This window comes from Chiloscyllium plagiosum, unplaced genomic scaffold (assembly GCF_037043375.1).
Source record: "Chiloscyllium plagiosum isolate Xiang-an unplaced genomic scaffold, Cpla_swu_hap1 HiC_scaffold_12, whole genome shotgun sequence".
Lineage (NCBI taxonomy): Eukaryota > Metazoa > Chordata > Chondrichthyes > Orectolobiformes > Hemiscylliidae > Chiloscyllium > Chiloscyllium plagiosum.
The window spans coordinates 18,274,966-18,294,634 of record NW_028270150.1 but is presented as its reverse complement, the minus strand read 5'-3'; the positions used below and the strand labels follow the sequence as shown (position 1 = coordinate 18,294,634).

The following is a 19,669-nucleotide window of genomic DNA, read 5'->3' as shown; positions in this document are numbered from 1 at the left end:
CTTAAGAGAATCCTAGACTAGCACTCCCAAGTCTCTTTGCACTTCAGACTTCTGAATTTTCTCCCCATTTAGAAAATAGTCCATGCCACTATTCTTCCGACCAAAGTGCATGATCTCACACTTTCTCATATTGTACACCATTTGCCTCTTCTTTGCCCACTCTTCTAACCTGTCCAAATCCTTCCGCAGCCTCCCCGCCTCTTCAAAGCTACCTGACCCTCTATCTGTATTTGCATGATCTACAAATTTAGCCAAAATGCCCTCAGTTCCTTCATCTACGTCATTAATGTTTAAAGTAAAAAGTTGTGCTCCTAACACTGAGACTTGCGCAACACCACTGTCACTAGCAGCCATCCTGAGTTGTGAAATGTTATTTTTAACATTTTCTCTGTGTATTTCCGACTCACTCCTCCTCTGATGAAGGAGCGGAGCTCCCGAGCTAGAGTGCTTCCAATTAAATCTGTTGGACTATAATCTGGTGTTGTGTGATTTTTAACTTTGTACACCCCTGTGCAACACCGGCACCTCCAAATCATGACTACTATCTGTTCAGGGCGACGCTGCAAGCGGTTCCCAGTCACTCCTCCTCCTCCTAGCCGGGTAGCGCTGCAGGCAAATCCCAGTCACTCCTCCAAGCCAGGGGTAGTGCTGCAGGCGATTCCCAGTCACGCCTCCAAACCAGGCTGCGCTGCAGGCAATTCTTAGTCACTCCTCCAAGCCGGTGGTGGCGCTGCAGGCGATTCCCAGACACTCTTCCAAGCCGGGGTGGCCCTACAGGGATTCCCAGTCACTCCTCCAAGCCAGGCTGCGCTGCAGGCGATTCCCAGTCACTCCTCCATGCCAGAGGTGGCGCTGCATGCGATTCCTAGTTATTCCTCCAACCCGGGGATGGCGCTGCAGGCGATTAACAGTCACTCCTCCAAGCCGGGCGGCGCTGCAGGCGATTCCCAGTCACTCCTCCAAACTAGGCGGTGCTGCTGGCGATTCCCAGTCACTCCTCCAAATCGGGGGGCGCTACAGGCAATTCCCAGTCACTCCTCCAAGCCCAGAGTGGCGCTGCAGGCGATTCCCAGTCACTCCTCCAAGCCAGGGTGGCGCTACAGGCGATTCCCAGTCACTCCTCCAAGCCGGAGTGGCGCTACAGGCAATTCCCAGTTAGTCCTCCAAGCCGGGTGGCGCTGCACCTGGAGTGCACCGAGCTCTCCAGCCAGTTCTGAGACACTGCAGCGTCTGATGGCGGTGCCGTCTGACGGAAAGCCGGGCGGGATTGGGGAGGGAGGCTGGCTTCGCTAGGTGGCGGTGCCGAGCCGGCCTGGAGTCGAGGGGGAATGGACTGAGGCGGGACCGGCTTGGAATGGATGGGATGGGAGAGGGCGGTGCAGGTATCGCACACAACACCAAACCTCGCTCACACTTCACTGGAACCATCAACTGAGTCAGGAGCTGAGAAAGGGTGTGATTTTCTTTTAGAAGGCAGTCAGAGAGCGATCTTAACGCCGTGGAATTTAAAATCCAATCGGGTATCGCAAACGGAAAAGTGAAGCGGCGATGATCCCGCACTTACCTTGTCGACGAAGGATGCTGCTGCTTCTGATGGCGGTGATCGTCCTTCCCTCGCTCTGCCAGGCGCTGGAGGTAAAGGCGCCGGTGTATCCGCCGATCAACGGACGCGCTTTCAAACCTGCGGCAGCTCGAGACCGGGGAGGCCAACGGTCACTGAGGGGAACGGGTGGGGGAGGCGCGGGGTTTACTGACCCCGTGGGCAGGGGGGGCGCGGGGTTTACTGTCCCCGTGGGCAGGGGGGGCGCGGGGTTTACTGTCCCCGTGGGCAGGGGGGGCGTGCGGGGTTTACTGTCCCCGTGGGCAGGGGGGGGCGTGCGGGGTTTACTGTCCCCGTGGGCAGGTGGGGCGCGGGGTTTACTGTCCCCGTGGGCAGGGGGGGCGCGGGGTTTACTGTCCCCGTGGGCAGGGGGGGCGTGCGGGGTTTACTGTCCCCGTGGGCAGGGGGTTAGGCGCGGGGTTTACTGTCCCCGTGGGCAGGTGGGGCCCGGGGTTTACTGTCCCCGTGGGCAGGGGGGGCGTGCGGGGTTTACTGTCCCCGTGGGCAGGGGGGGTAGGCGTGGGGGTTACTGACCAGTGGGCAGGGGGCTAGGCGTGGGGTTTACTGTCGCCGTGGACGGGGGTGGGGGGCGCGGGGTTTACTGTCCCCGTGGGCAGGGGGGTAGGCGCGGGGTTTACTGTCCCCGTGGACGGGGGTGGGGGGCGCGGGGTTTACTGTCCCCGTGGGCAGGGGGGTAGGCGCGGGGTTTACTGTCCCCGTGGGCAGGGGGGTAGGCGCGGGGTTTACTGTCCCCGTGGACGGGGGTGGGGGGCGCGGGGTTTACTGTCCCCGTGGGCAGGGGGAGCGCGCGGGGTTAACTGTCCCCTTGGTTAGGGGGTGGCGCGGTGTTAACATTTGCTGAAGGCTGGGATCACTGCCCCCCTCCCCGGGGTGGGGTGTGTTCACCGTCGCCTGAGGGTTTGGAAGGAGGGTGGAGGTGGTATTCACTTCTCCTTGAGGGCACTTTTGTTGGGGCTGGAGGTTCGCTGTTGCCGAGGGTTTACGGGGTAGGGGTTCCACACTTGACCCTCTTGCCCAGGGGTTCCTGAGGTTGCCTGATACTGGATGTTGGCTCTCGCTCTTTCTTTCCCCATTCCCGTTTTATTCACAATCGGGCTCCTGCATTTTCTTTGTTTAGATTGTCCCAATTCCTCTGTGTCTTGTATGTTCTTCATTTGTTAATAGGAATAAATGGCGCACCACTCCTTCCCCCTTCCCAAATTCTTTGCCTTTCTTTTACCTCCCGATCCCATTGCATACTTTTATTTTCCTCCTTTGTAAATTAACGTTGTAAATCTTTAACATCGGATCCGAACGCTGTTGGCTGGCTGCCCCCAAGAAGATGGCGCCTCTGCAGTGCGCAAACATCCTTTTGCTTGGGTTGTGCTTCCTTCTCTTTAATATTTGTATCATATAAATAAACGTAAAATCATTTTCAAAAAGGTTTATTTGTTTTGTTGTTTTCATTATTGATTATTTTTTGTTGCTGCATGAATATATGGGATTTGACATTTTTCTCTGGACAAGATGTATTTTAAAATGGGAGAGGGCAAAAATGATTTGAACGAGAAAAATCTGCCAGCAAAATGGAGTGGGAGACTCGACCCATCTAAATTCTGATTTACCACCTGTCTAGGAATTTCCACATATAAGTCTCCTATGTGCGTCTCCCGTTATTTATTCTGTCCCATGTCGTTTGTAAAATTATGCGTCTTTAGTTTTATTTGTGTCCGTCCTGTCACTGTCTTTAACTTTATCAGGTGTGCTACTTTATGTCTGCCCGCTCTGTCTTGCCAGTCTGGCAGTTTGCCTGTATTTTTTAATTTGTTTGGGTTCGTGACCTAGGTTCTTATCCTTGATACTTTCTCCCTTAATTTACCTTTATCCAATTGCCGATTGCATCGCTGTAATCTGAGAAGCTTTAATTTGACAGCCCAGCTCAGAACAGGACATATGGCTTTGTAATTGGGTTGATATTTAGTAAACCTTTCACATTTTGTCTTTGTAGTAGTTTAGTCTTCAAATGATTTTTGAACTTTAGTGCTGTTTTATTATGGAATATTCCTTCATTTTAAAATATGGTCCTGATGTACATTCAAAATAAAGCATTTGACAAGATGTCAAGTTCTTCCCTATTATGGCCAATCTCAACGCAATGTGGAAAAAACCATTGGTGTTATTTACATGTTGAAAGTGATCTAAATCGCAAACATCTTATAATCACATTTTTGTGCAGGTTTTGTCTCGTGCTGTTTTAATTGGGAGGAAATATGTCTTTCAATCATAAATTAAAGCTTTTCTATTAGAGCTGACTTATTTATGTTAATATGCATTGTGACAGAAAAAAAGTGTCAAAAAAATCAGCATTGCAAAGCAGATTAGTCAGAGTCTGGTTCAGACTTTATCAGAGCTGCTGCCAGAATTTTCGTGTTATTTTATTGTGGAATATATTACCATTGTAACTTACTAAATATTGCAAAGTAGGTTGCATTTTGAAATGTCCTTGATATCATCATAAATTAATCTTGTTTGGATCTGCTGGTGTCTTATTTCAGTATCGGTTAGTTCTCACGGTACTGTCTGTCTTAGATAATACATTGTGACTATTTGATAAATGAAGGAAACTATATAAAGAACTTGTTTTCCTTTTAATACAATCTTATAAGAGTTTTTTTGCGATTTTTGAGAAGTTTTTTCCCCCTGAGACAGTATATATGAAGAAAATTCTGTATCATAGTTGTACTATTCTGGGCACTTCTGTGTGCGAATCAAGTTAGCTGGCTTCCATTCTTTTTTCATAGACCCTAGTTTTTGTCATGAATCTTGGAAGTGCACTGATTCTAACGAGCTTTCTGTATGCATAGATCAGGAAAAGTGGGACGCAGAAAGCAAGCAGTCGTCACACCCATCTATTTGTAGGCAGTAACATTTTGTCCATCTTTTTATGAGCATGAAGTTAGTGAGGTGGATGCATCTCTTTGAATTAATTCTCTTTCAACCCTTTCAAGGGATGTGGCAAGAGATGCCAAGGGTAGCATTTGTTGCCCTTGAACTGAGGGCAAATTGCACAGCCCAGACCATCATGGAAGACAATCTCCCATTCAAATTGGAACCAAGTTGGACCAAATTGCAGATAAGAATGGACAAAATTGTTATGGATCTGGAGTCACATAGATCAGACTGGGTAGGAATGGCAGATTACAGATTGATTTATTGTCACGTGTACCGAGGTATAGTGAAAAGTTTTATTTACGAGTAGAACAAGCAGATAATAGTAATCAAGGATGTACAGATCAAAAGAACTTAGACGGGGTCATACGGGTTACGTTGCACAGGATGCGCACTAGGCGAGAACAGCATTAACAAGATCAGCATTATTCGAGGCGAGAAAGTCCATTCATCAGTCTAATAACGGCCAAGAAAACGTTGTTCTTGAATCTGCTGGTGTGTGTTTGCAGGCTTCTGTATCTTCTTCCTGACGGAAGAGGTTGTAGGAGATCATTATCAGGTTGCGATGGGTCTTTGATGTTGGTAGCCTTTCTGCTGCAGCAAGCTGTATAAATGGAGTCCATGAATGAGAGATTGGCTTCCATGATGGTCTGGGCTGTGCACACCACCTTCTATAATTTTTTAGTCTTGGGCAGAGCAGTTGCCATATCAGGCCATTATACACCAGAACAGTGTTTTCACTGGTGCATCTGTAGAAGTTGGTGAGGGTCCTTAGGGATATGCCAAATTTCCTGAGCTGCCTGAGGAAGAAGAGGCGTTATTGTGCCGACTTTACCATTGCATCTACACTAGACGTCCACGGCAAGTTGTCGCTTATCTGAGGAATTTAATGCTCTCCATCCTTTCCATCTGAGATCCATTGATGTTGATGAGGGCAAGTTCTCTTTCTTTCTTTCTGATGTCAGTGATCAGTTCTTTAGTTTTGGCAACATTGAAAGAGAGATTGTTCTCATTGCACCACGTCACCAAGTCTCCATCTCCCTTTTGACTCATCATTGTGAAATATCTGTCCCATTGCAATGGTGTTATCAGTGAACTTGTAGATGGTGTTCATTTGGAATTTTGTTTGATCTCCAGCATCTGCAGTCTTCACTTTTGCCTTCGTTTGGAATTTGGCAACGCAGTCTTTGATGTACAGGGAGTACAATAAGGTAATGAGAATGCATCCTGGGTGGGGGGAGGAGGAGCTCCAGTGTTGAGTGCTGTTTTGGAGGAGGTGTAATTACCTATCTTCACTGATTGCCGTCTGTGGGTCAGAAAGCTGAGGATCCAGTTGCAGAGGGCAGAGCCAAGACCAAGGTCACAGTTTTGAGATCAGTCTGGAGAAGATAATGGTGTTGAAGGCAGGTGTATGACATAGGCGTTCTTGTTGTCCAGACAGTCTAAGGAAGAGTGCAGGGCAAGGGATATGACATCTGCTGTGGACCTGTTATGGGCGGCACAGTGGTTTGCACTGCTGCCTCACAGCGCCAGAGACCTGGGTTCAATTCCCACCTCAGGCGACTGACTGTGTGGAGTTTGCACATTCTCCCAGTGTCTGCGTGGGTTTCCTCCAGGTGCTCCGGTTTCCTCCCACAGTCCAAAAAAATGTGCAGGTCAGGTGAATTGGCCATGCTAAATTGCCCGTAGTGTTAGGTGCAGGGGTAAATGTAGGGGAATGGGTCTGGGTAAGTTGCGCTTCGGCGGGTCGGTGTGGACTTGTTGGGCCGAAGGGCCTATTTTCACACTGTAAGTAATCTAATGTATTGTCAGTTAGCAAATTGTAGGAAATGAGTTTTTGTGGCAGTAGACATGAGGCTAGCTTTTAAATCCAGATTTAATTAACTGAACTTAAATTTTTACCAGCTACCTTGGTGGGGTGGATTGTGTTCTCAAAGCCTGGACCTCTAGATCTCTAGTTACATTGCCACAATGCCACAGTCTTTTTCACATTGAATCCTAGTGTTTACAAAATGATAGAAACTGTCTTCTCTTTTAAACTGCTAGAGTACATTTTCTAGTGATCTCTTCAACTCCACAGGTCGTAACGTCAAATCCAAAAATGTAATGCATTCATCTGGAAAAGAATTTTCACGTGCGTTTTTGCTGTTTGTGATTTAGAAGCTCATTAAAATGTTTTATTACTGTACTTCATTTACTTAAAGATCAGAAAGGTTTACAAGTGGATTCCCAAGTATACATTGAATCACAGAATCTCAGTGCAAGTGACCTTGGCAAGTTCTGCAATCAATCTCAGTAGTCTATAGAGAAAAAAGCGATCAGTTGGGACTTATACTTCTGATAACTATCCAATCTTAGTCCTGTTCTGACCAATATTCATTTGTGTGTAATTTCCGGAAACCATTGTGCTTTCAAAATCTGAGCTTGTTTTTCCCTTTCCATCTTTCCAAAGATGTGCTCACAAACTCTTTGCTTCTTTACCGTTTAAATCTGTTGAAGATGCATACAACATGATCTTTCCTAGTAATTAATGTTTCACAGGCGGTGAATGGTTTGTTGACTAAATGACCCACTTGATAAATATCATTGCATACCTATAAGACCATTGGCTGCTGTCTATTGTTGCAAATCAATTGAGAGATTAGCATATGCAAAATTTCAAAAAGACTTGAGTTCTTTTTATCTTTTGCCTACAAGAGTTAGAACGCGTTTTAAGACTTCTGCAGCAAAAATACACTGAAAATGTTACGACTCAATCTTTATTTGTGTGTAAAGGAAAACAGGAAGCAATGTGATTCTGGGCTGTATTAACATATGATTCATTAGTGTTCAATTCTATCTTCATATTGTTACAAAGTATCTACTGTATATTTGCTAATGATGATGATGATCAGGACAAAAGGTGTCAAAACTTCTGTTAGCAGCTTTTGCCATTTGTTGACAATGGTTTATATGCTCGTGCCCTTCTTAACCAGCAACAAAAACCTTGGCTTGGCTGACTGCGGTACTGGAGAATTGTAGGATGGGAAACTTTAAAAATGGGAGAAATTTTGGGATATAATACTTTTAATGTTAAATTGTTTTGGATTTTGCTTGAGAAATGTTTATACATGGTATGAAACATTTAAAATTACATCCCGAAGTGCTGACTAAATCCAGATATAGAAACAAGATTTTGTTTGTTCCTATGTAGAATGCAATTTTCTGCCGAACCCAAGCATGAGTATGCACACAGACATAAAAGGCTGCTACTGCTCCTCGGATGCTGCCTGAACTGCTATGCTCTTCCAGCACCACTAATCCAGAATCTGGCTTCCAGCATCTGCAGTCATTGTTTTTACCCTGTTAGTCTTTGTAGTTCAGTTTGTGATATTCAAAAGGTATGCATAGAATAATGTTCTGCTAAAAGACTGCTAGCAGGTTTCCTTTTTATTAGTGGTTTAAAGGTATTGACAGGTAATTGTGCACAGCGGCTATATGTGCTGCTGTCCAGCTGTGGGCATACTTTAGAGGAGGTTATCTTAACACCCTTTTTAGTGTCATTCAACTGGGGCAGTCCACTAGTGTGTTTTTTTAGGAAAGCTTTTAATTTCAGAATTTTTATTGAATTCAAATTTTGCCATGTTGGGATTAAAACACATCCATAGAACATTCAGCTCAGGTTCTTGATTAGGAGTCCATTGACATTATCATTACACCATAACTGACTCTCCTTTGTTTAATAAGTGTCTACCATGGATAAAGTAAAACATTCAACAAATCAAATGCTGCCGCCTTTTAACGGCGCTTCAGCCAGCACGCCATTAAAACTGTTTTCTTTGTGTATTTAATCACTTTCCTTCATAGTGTCAACTAGATTTTTTCGCGCCTTTGCCTATTTTGAAGATAAAGTTGTTACTCTGGGTTAATTATTGGCTATGGTTAACTAGTCAAGCCCTTTCCAGTACTGCAGCAACTGAGAATTAAAATGTAAGTGACTAGAAGGGGTGAAATAGTTCCTTTTTCCTTTCCTTTCCCTTCCTATGTATCTGAATTGCCAACTTTTGTCTTAAATTGCTTGAAAGATTAGTTATGAATTTTGGAAATGATTTGAGCAATAAGTCCTGATACCACTTTTGGAGAGGTGATGACAAAGGAGCTTCACTTGTGGTGCAATAACAAAATTATTGATTTATTGAGAAATGGAGACTTAATTGGCAAAAATGTAAAGCTAGTTAACATGAATTTGAAATATGCAAGTATAAATCTCAACCCCTCCTTATAATAATCCCAAAACTGCCCATTCAAACTAGGAAATGAAACATTGGGATAAAGAGAGATCTTGTCAATGATGTTCAGTTCTCAAAGGCAAAACATATGAGATATAGAATGCTCAGAAAGCTGTTAGTCTGGCATGTTTAGACAGGTATAATCAAGCATAGACAGTTGTCTCCTGATCTTTGTAAATTTAGCTTCCCTAGAACACAGTATCCATGATTCTTCCAGATACTCTTCAAAAGAACAATTAAGTTTCATATGGGATTTCATTATGATGATTCTTCCAGGAACAAGAGAGCTAAGCTGCAAAGCTCCTTTTCTTCAGGTTGGGCACCAGCAACCCAAAAAATATCTTAAGCAGTAACTGAAACTTGACAGTCATAAATCCAAGCAGGTAGTCTGTAGTAAATAAGTAGTTGTAATGAGATGTGGGATAACCAATAAATTTCTTTTTTGTGAGAAAACAGTTCCAACATTCTTTGATGCCTTTTTAAACAAAAGATATCCACAATCTTTCAAGAAGTGCGAAGCCATGAACGTCTTTACGTCTGAAATCTGCCATCCCACTTTTGAAGTTCAATGACATTGCCATCACTGAATCCCTTTCATCAATATATTTGGGGTTGCCATTGACAGAAACTGAAATGGATCAACTGTATCAATACTGTGGCAAGATCAGAGGCTAGGAATTCTGCGGCAAGTAACATACCTCCTTGTTTCCCCATTGCTGGTCCACCAGCTACAAGGTACATGTTCAGGAGTGTGATGGAATATTTTCCACTTACCTGGCTCACAAAACACTCAAGAAGCTTGATATCATCGAGAACAGAACAACTTGATAGACACCCCAGTCACCACCTTCAGCATTTTCTTCCTTTGCCACCAAATGTGGATACTATCAACAAGACATACTGCAGTATTTCACCTAAAGTTCCTCCAGCATTACCTTCCAAACTTGTGACATCTACCATTTAGAAGGGTGAGCGAAGCAGATGTGTGGGAATGCGACCACCAGCAAGATCCTCTCTGAGTCACAGATGTGGCTTGGACCTATACTGCCATACTATTGCTAGGTCACAATCATAGAACTCCATTCCTAACAGCACTGTGTGTACACCAATTGACTGTAATAGTTCTAAAAAGCAGCTCTCACCACCTTCTCCAAGGCAACTGGGGAGCAGTGATGACCACATCCAAGAATTTTTTTTAACAAGTATCTTTAATATACAGTTGAGGCATTCTTGAAATTAATTTCATTAATTTTATCTATATGACATGGTCATGTACCTGTGAAGTAATTAGATGAGGTGAATATTCAAACTTCATTTTTCTGTAACAGTTCACCCGATAAAATGACCTGGAGCCTATCTAATTTATTTTGAATTGTTTTCATTCCAAATCTAGAAAAGATACATAATCATGGTTTGTCCTTGACAAAATCCATAACCTTCCTAAACAATTTTTTTTGCATATGAGTTCAACGCTAAAACAACTTGAAGTTTCATATGATTGGCTTAAATCAGCAGCCAATTCATGTTTCTTTATTTTCATAAGCAAGTCAATACTGAGAGTTCATACATGCAGCTTTAACACAGAAATGGTACTTTCCATCACTGTCATGCTATTTGTTATGATTTGGAGATGCCGTTGTTGGACTGGGATGGACAAAGTTAGACATCACACAACACCAGGTTATAGTCCAACAGATTCGTTTGGAAGAATAAATTCTGCTTTTGCTATAAATTCTATCTTATGCTGCTCCACAGCTACCTGATGAAGGAGCAGTGCTCTGAAAACTAGACTTCCAAGTAAACCTATTGGACTATAACCTGGTGTTGTATGGTATTTGTTAAACATAGTGTATATAGCTGAGTCCTCATTTAGTCCTTCTGCATTTTCTGGCAGTATTACATGAACCTTTCCACATCTCTATCACAAGATCTAGATAAATCTGGCAACTGGCTCTTAATCCTCTGCAAAGCTGAGCATCTATTTTTCAGATGAAAGCTTGTGTTGCGGTATGGTCGTATTCTACTAAAGATTTTGAGTAGTTTCAAACTTCTGATGAATATATTTTCCAAACATTCATTTATTCTGTCAGATGCAAATTACTTTTGGTATACAAATTGACTAGTGGTGGATTTCAGCTGTCACCCATTTCTTTCACTATCTCAGAATTATAAGGTGGGGAGCATTATGACAAAGCAACCTATCAAAGTTAGAAATATGATCCTTGATTGAGTCATATTGTGCAAGACATTCTTTTCCTTCTACTGCTAATGTAGTGGTTTGGAATCAGCTTTTATATCCCTGCGTAAAAGCTAGTACTGCATAGCATTCCAGAATGTCTTAAACAAATACAGATTTTGAGAAGATTGTTTGCCCAATAACTAATGCTGATAGCGATCAGCCTTCAATGGTCATACTAAACAGTGGTGCTTACATTTTAGGAAATGTAGTGATGGTGCATTCAGAATGACTTCTGCAATAGAATTTGTATGACTTGGGAGCTCTGCTGAATCTTCTATAAATGCTGCCTATCAGACTCTTAAGTTATATAATTCACTTGTCACTCGGATTGCTGAAAGTGCAACTCTAATCATGAGTTTTAATTTTAAATAGCTTGTGTTTTTCTCTATCAATGTGTCATTTTCATAATTGAGAAATTTAGACATCTGTTGGCAATACCACAAACTCAAGATGGCATCCAGTTAACATGAAACCTTAAAGGTTTTAAACTTTTCTTTTTCCTGTCTCTCATCCACTTCACCCTCAAAGTGAGTGTAATTATTGTTCTTATAAATGTCACACTTCAAATCCCTATATATGACCAATGTATCTGCAAAATCCTGCATATCCGCTGGTAGGATGGACATTCCAATACTGGTGCCCACTGTCTGGCCAGCATCAAGGAATTTGAACTTCCCAAGAGATAAATCAGAACTTTCTCCAATTTTAGTTGTATGATGTTACTGGTGCAATGATTCTTTCTGTGTTGGTGGCATTGACCTTTTCTAGCTGTGAAGATGACAACCTAAAATTAAATTATAAGTATGTGTGTGGAGGAGAGAATAACTAATGGGCATCCAGTGTATCAAAAAGACTGCTTACAAGCTGCATCAGAAAGTCCACATCATCCAGATGCCGAGCATGACTTCCAAAACAAGATCTCTCTTCCAAACTCCTGACATATCTGCCCCTTCTGGCTTGGTAAGAGACTTTAAGGTCGACCTCAAAGGTTTCCTAAAGAAACACAGTATCCCTACTAGTGTATGGTAATCAACACCTGCAAAGATCCAGCTATTCTGTACAATTCTGACAGGCCAAGAAGGATGTTATGCTAATACAGCAGAAGCATGCAAACATCTAAACATCCCATCCAAAGCTGCCTCTTCAAACTTCACCTGCCCTGTTGTGATCAGGTGGACAGGTCCATCATTGGATTCCACAACTCCAGAGTGGAAAAAAGCCACACCTGTTCTTGAGGGACTGTATAAGAAGAAGAAGAGCAGCCACCTTAATCTTTGTTCAGGCCATGGAAAATGAGTCAACTCAATGCTGTCTAATTTTGATCATGAAAGGTTATAACTTAAGAAAATTTATAATTTCATTGGTTATAAAAATGTAATGTACTCTTTCTTTGTTAAAAATCACACAGCACCAGGTTATAGTCCAGTAGGTTTATTTGGAGGCACTAGCTTTCGGAGCATTGCTCCTTCATCAGGTGCTTGTGGAGTATAAGATTTCTTCAGCATGTTTAATTTACTTTGTATTCTGTCATCCGCAGGATGTATTGGCTAAGAATGCAGTAACTGTATTTGTGTTTGATTGAAAAGATATGCAGTGGAGCAGTTTGAGACTTGCAAATGGCTCACTTAAAGAGGACCTATTTTTGTTAAATCTTACGGAGAAGATAGAATTGTTTCATTGATTGTATGAAAGAGGAAAGTGGCCTTTGAAAATGCTGTAGTCTGGTATTTAAACTCTATATTTGGATATACTGAGCAAAACATAGGACTTTATTACAACTAAGCTGGTTCTTAATCAGCCTGTAATTGATGATCACCTTTCAGGCATGATGGATTCTCAATGCTGAACTTTGTCGTGTACATTTAAAAACATTTGGCTAGGTACATGAATAGAAAAGGTTTAAATTAGATTCCTTACAGTGCAGAAACTGGCCCTTCGGCCCAACCAGTCCACACTGACCCTCCGAAGAGTAACCCATCCAGACCCATTTCTCTCTGACTAATGCACCTAACACTATGGGCAATTTAGCATGGTCAATTCACCTAACCTGCACATCTTTGGACTGTGGGAGGAAACCGGAGCACCCGGAGGAAACCCAAGCAGACATGGGGAGAATGTGCAAACTCCACACAGACAGTCGCCCGAGGCTGGAATCAAACCTGGGACCCTAGTGCTGTGAGGCAGCAGTGCTAACCACTGAGCCACCAGTTTAGAGGGATGTGGGCCACATGTCGGCAAATGGGACAAGTTGGACTGAAGGATCTGTTTCTGTGCTGTTTGACTGTATGATAAAAACTCTGTCCAAGACATGTATTTGCAGAAGCTGAAATAATATTTTTCTCTTTCGTGCATCAGTGGTGTTCATTTTTACAACCTCTTGAAAAAAACCAGGGACAACATAACCTTGTTAAAGGAGCAGTGTTGTCACCCTTAGCAGTGCGGGGCTTGTTTCTGAAACAGATTAAACGAGGTAAAGTGTTGCATTAGATAGTAGAGCAACCACATAGAATTGAGGAAGGGTCAAGGATAACACTCAGCCGATACTGACTGGTTTACACTTGACATTTAAGTTTGGTAAAGTTTTGTTTTATTAAAACAAATCTTTCATTTGGCCCATAAGAGCAAACAATTTTTTAAGTTATTAATCATCATCTGTTAAATGTATTACTTCTTAGTAGAAGCTGTTGGGAGGCACCTCATATGGATGAATTAATATTTTAAATTAAATAACAAATAATAAATTAAATAAGATCTATTATTAAAGGCTGATGACTTTCCCCTCACCATGCCCAAGCTTTACCAAAATTATAGCGTATATAAGATTTACCTGCTTTGTCAAATAATCAGCGAAAAGCAAACGCTTTAACTGCAGTGATATTACTTGGTTTCATAGCCCAGTTTTTCTGGGTTATTTTCCATTTTACACTTTGTGCACTGTACTTGGGTGTCTTCCTTTTAATTCAAGGTAGAGGAAATATTGGAGTGTTGCAGGTTTGTTTCAGAAACAGTTCTTCTGTTTATTTTTAATCTTATTATAAATGTGTTTCCATTTTAAAGTGCTGTGTAAATTCAACTTAGTCTCTGAAATTTTGTTGCATGAATTCTAAACACAAATCCATAACTCTGAACATCTTTCAGTATTTTTAGCCCCTTCTGCATCAGTGTTTCAGACCAAATTTAGGCTCTGAATGTCAGGATCGTATTCACAACTTTGAGCTAATTTTAAATCCTGTTAAATATAAAAGTACAACAGACTGATCATGGAATAAAAATGGAGGACTTTTAAATCCTTTTCTTATACATGCACAATGGTAAAGAAGTCTGTTTCCAATTATAAATTGTCTAATCCCTAAAATGTTATCCCTGATACAGTACCAGTATTGTAACTTAATGGGTTGGGATAGCTGCATCCATAAGAGCAATTAGATTGTTGTAAAGCGTTTTGCCAGATAGTACATATTAATGTTCTAGGCTGTGTTAGAAGGTGTCGCATGACTGAGCATGGATAAGTGAATCTGAAATGTGAGTTGAGATATTTGCTGGGCTTGCATGCTTTAGAGTTATTGGATTGTCATAAAGCATTTTGTCAACCCTAGTGTTACACCAGCAAGTCCTCATTTAAGATTCATTAATTGTGGAGGATAAAAGCTTTTAAGTTTGATAGTCAGCAGTAGTGAAATTGAAGAGAGAGAGAGAGAGAGAGGCTTATCCTTTCATGCTTAGAAGCTGATGGATAGATAATTTGTTGGACTGATGCAGGTTTTATGAGAACTGCCATTTGATACATTAGTTAATTAAAGTTGTCCAGATTCTGTTCTTGAATGGACCTCTAGGGAAAAACTTTGAGTTTAGGGTATTTGTTACTTTCCTTCCCTGTTTAAACCTCTGAATGATGTGTTTGAGGTTTAGATTCTCTTTTCATTTGGGTAAATATGTTCTGTACTGTATAGTTAGGCTTGTAATGAATTGTGGTGTCTAGTTATTTGAGGTTTGTTGCAATCATCTGGTATTTTCATTACAGCCTTTGAGTATGCATAAACCAAGAAGAGGTAGGCTTGCTTTTATTCTTGCCATGTTCACGTAGCACATGTAGATTGTACAGGATATTGGTGAGGCTTCTTCTGGAATACTATGTCCGTTCCTGGTCAACCAGTTGTAGGAAGGATATTAATACGCTGGAGAGGGTTCAGAAGAGATTTACTAGGATGTTGTTGGGTTGGGAAGGTTTGAGATATGAATAAAGGCAGAATAGTCTGGCACTTTTCTCACTGCAGTGTAAGAGGTTGAGAGGTGACCTGAAACGTTTTATAAAATAATGAAGGATATAGATAGGATTAATGGTAGTTGTCTTTTCTCTAGGATGAGGGATTTTAAGACTAGGGAGCACATTTTTAAGTTGAGAGGGGAGAGATTTAAAAAAGATGTGAGGAGCACATTTTTTTCAGAGGGTGATACACAGGTATATTGAACTTCCTGAGGAACTGGTGGGTGGGGTGGGCTATAACATTTTAAGAGGTATTTGGATAAGTAAATGGAAAGGTTTAGAGGGATGTGGGCCAGGCGCAGGTAGGTGAGACTAGTTTAATTTGGGTTTACATTCGGCATGGACTGGTTGGACCGAAGGGTCTGTTTCAGAGCTCTGTGACTCTATTATACCATTGTAAACTGGAGAATTCTATGCTTTTTCCATAGAAAATTAATGAGCAAATTATCATAGTATGCATTTGTGCATTTTAGTAGCCATTAATGAAGTGAGGTCCCACTAACTTTGTTACTAAACTGATAGAAAGAAGAGCAACTTGAAAAATGAGTTGAAATGTGAAACCTAAAATAGCGGCACAGTGGCTCAGTGGTTAGCCCTCCTGCCTCTCAGCGCCAGGTTCAATTCCACCCTGTTTGGAGTTTGCACATTCTGGCTGTGTCTGTGTGGGTTTCCGCTGGGTGCTCTGGTTTCCTCCGTCAGTCCAAAGATATGCAAGTGGATTAGCCATGTTAATTTACCCATTATGTTCAGGGATGTGTGGGCTAGGTACATTAGCCATGGGAAATGTATGGTTACAGGGAAAGAGTAGGGGAATGGGTCTGTGTGCGATGCTGGTCGGAGGGTCAGTATGGACTGGTTGGGCTGAAGCGTCTGTTTCCACATGGTAGGGATTCTATCTATCTAGAAAAATTCTGATTTCATCCTTTTAATACATTTAACACATTCTATAAAACTGAATCTGCTTTGATGCAGGAATATTCTTGCATCTTGTAAGAATCAGAATTAGACTGAACTTTACATTAGTTTCTTGCCAATCATTATTTATGAAATGTTTGATCGAAGTAGAAGGTATCCAGTCTTAAAACTTCAACCTTCTTCAATCTCGAGAGCTTGATGCATCCATAAATTTTGCTAGCGTATGCATTCCTATATACTAACCCCAAGCAGACGAGTTTGTAATTAGATTACATGTCTGGCTTTGGGTTGACTTTGCTACTATCTCTAGTTAATTGTAAGTAGGAATTACTGCACGTCTTTAAATTATGGGAATTGAATACACTTGTACCATTCAATATATATTCATAATAAACATTTCTTATTTGCATCTTTCAAGAGTTCATGTTGATTCCTTGGATCACTGCAATAGGTTAGCTTGCTCCTATTTTAAACCAGTTATTATCCGGGCAGTGAGAACGAGACGTATGAATTTTCACATGCAGTCTTTGGTTAACCTCCCCTCTTTTCATAACTAATATTGTCTTTCAGGTTAAGCCAGAAAATCCTTGTACTCATTGTCTCATTCTAAATGAATTTTTCATCTTTTTGAACAATACAAGCTTTTATTTGAAGTGGAGTTGAAGAAAATGCCCTTCATTGTGTGTCCTCTTGCATCAAGATCAGAAACCTGTTTCCTGACAAAGCAGGTATGCAAAGATCCCATTACCTTGTTTGCCCAGATCTAAATCCCCTATGAGAAGTAGTTGGGCTATCTATTGCAAGATCAAAGAAATGTGCCATACAGATTTGGGTGTAACAAATCATTTATTGATTCAGTTGCAGAGACTACACTTGAGGAAGTATTTTGAAATGCATTAACTTCAATCCCACAGAAAGATAAGAATTACTCTGGGTACATAAGGCCACTATTATTTCAAATTTCTTTTGTGTACAACTGTATTTAGTCCTTTTGAAAATGAAGAATGTGAACTTAGCTTGTCAAGTGTTATGGTTTTGGGGATGGGGCAGGCACATAAGAAAGTGGATTGGAAGTCGCAATCAGATCATCCATGATCTTATTGAATGGTGTTTCATCCTCACAGAGCTGAATGGCCTATTCATGCTCCTTTTTTTTCAGATCTTATGCTACATCAGCCCTCCTAGTCAAGTGCAAATACTGACTGGGTCAAGAGACCCTACTTCAGCTGTTCTTTCACACTGGCATTACAGTAAACAATTGGGTTTGTTAAGTTCCTGATATCAAAAGTTACTAAATGGCTGGGATCATGTAATATTGTTTTTTAAAAAATGACATGTAACTTGTGTTATTTGTAAATGATTCAACGACAGCTAAAATATATTGAGCATTTACTTACATGCAGTATTTTAGCTACTCAGACATCGTGGAATAAGTATTTGCAACAAGTCAGATCTGAAAACTTATTCTTTGTTTTGTACTTTTTTAGTGTAAAAACATCTCCACAAACTTAAACTCAGCACACTGTTCCCTTAAATTGTGACTGTATTTTGTTGAAATCTGAATACAATTGAGTTGGTCTGGTTTTTTCTGGTTGAGCTTGAATGATGGGCATGTGAAATAATAGACTTTCTCAGCACCTCTGATTTGCTTATCTAATCTTGTAATGTAATTTCCAGTCAACCTTAGCCACTTGCCCCTCATGCCCTCACTTTGTTTAGAATTAAGATCCTAGTTTTTGTCTAAATAATGCAAATGCACAATAACATTGATTATATTGTGATTGCTGTTCCCCAGAGGCTCTTTAACTGCAAGGTTATTCATTAATTCTGAGCATGGCACATTAATGTTCACTTGTGTGTTTGTGATATTCTGGTCTCAACACTACAATGAAATGTTTCTGATCCACACCTTTAACATTCTTCTAAAGTTGAAAGTAACAGTGCAAAACTTGATTAATGATGTTGCTTTTAGTTTATTAGACCCTTGGTTTATTATGATTTAATTTGATGCTTTGAGGTCACCCTGCCCTATCTGTCAAATGGCAATTTTCAGTAATACATTGCCCCATGTTTACTGTGGTTATTGAAGTCTTTGCCTTACCCATTTGAGGATTAGATGTTGTAATTAAAACCCTTGTGGGTTTGACAAGGTTGTCAATCTTTTTAAAGAATAAGTTCACTTCAGTGAATATTATACAATTTGCAATATTTATTCTATACTTTAGAATTAACATGGTAAATAGGAATTAACAGGCAAATGACATGGTTTATGCCATATGGCAGATGCATTTCCGATGAATCCTGTGAATTTGTCATCAATTCACCAAGACGCTAATAGGCAGAGAATGGCACAATCCCATGAACAATCTGTCTTCCTCTCAAGGTTTTCAGCTCTTTACATCCAAACGTCTAGCCTCTGAGCTTTCCTTAAAAGGCTTTGGATTGCCCATAAACCTGCTCACCTCTATTGATTCAGTCTCTTGTGGGGGTGTAATCTGTTGAAGTTCTGAGGCTATATTCCAGCACCAATTCCCAGACACACTCTGCTCTTTTGTCCCTATGAGCAGGATGTCATTTCTTAAGGAGGTACCTTTGCCCAGCCAGCAGCTTGGTGCCAATGACCGTCTGCCTTATCAGCTCCTGACAGCTTCTTCTGAGCCTCAACTGTACTTAATAGAGATCTGTGCATTTTCTGAAATCTAATTCTGACTCTTGACTAGATCTAATGGTTCTTGAGACTTTTGAGTTTTTGAGTCTTTACTATCCCAAGCCTGCTAATTGCAGCTTTTATTGGTCTGGGGCCAAATCGTCTGGTTATTTGTCAGTGCTCTCTTCTGTAGCACAGGAGTCACCGTACTAGGCCCCATGGTTTTAGTTTTTGCATCATTTCATCACGCAGGAGCACTATTCCTTCACAGGTCCTTCAGTTGTAAATGAAAAAGCTTGAACTGGTCATGTGGTGTCTGTGACGCTGCTGTGTCCCACATGTGCTATGGACCACTCAGGAATAAACATCTTTCTGGAATCCAAAAACAAGGTAAGCTTGTATTTCATAACAAGCTGAATTGCTTCTGGCATTTACTTTGGTAGTTGACCTTGGCCAAAGTGGGAGAGAATAAAAACTGGTGGTTTGCTGCGTATTAATAAGACACGCATGACCTCTCTGTGATCTCGACTCAATTGTGGTTAATCGAGTGGAAGTGGCATTTCTGCCAGGTCAACAACATTCTGCCTTTTATCTGTGATTTAATGACTGCGCTTACTGATGGAAACAACTTTTTATGTCGCATACCAAAGGTTAGTTTACTGCGATTGTTCAAGTAGCCGCCTTCACTTGGCAGCTTTCTTACTATGCCTTTCCATTGTTCCACTGTTTTTATGTCTGCATGGTCATGAGCCAATGTATATATCGAAGGAGTGCTACTCCATACATC

The 19,669-nt window shown here is 41.3% G+C and overlaps 1 protein-coding gene across 4 annotated transcripts in view; it reads left to right on the top strand.

Annotated features, from left to right (window-relative positions):
* Window positions 1-1,379: 1,379 nt before the first annotated feature.
* appa (amyloid beta precursor protein a) overlaps window positions 1,380-19,669 on the top strand; it is a 183,801-nt gene continuing 165,511 nt past the window's right edge. For 2 of the 4 annotated variants that reach the window (XM_043701399.2, XM_043701398.2), the window contains exon 1: window positions 1,381-1,635. In XM_043701399.2, coding sequence (XP_043557334.1) covers window positions 1,549-1,635 — 87 coding nt within the window. In that variant the 5' untranslated portion in view covers window positions 1,381-1,548. Of the gene's footprint in view, window positions 1,636-19,669 lie in introns of all 4 variants that reach the window. The other 2 variants (XM_043701400.2, XM_043701397.2) reach the window with 2 other exon arrangements.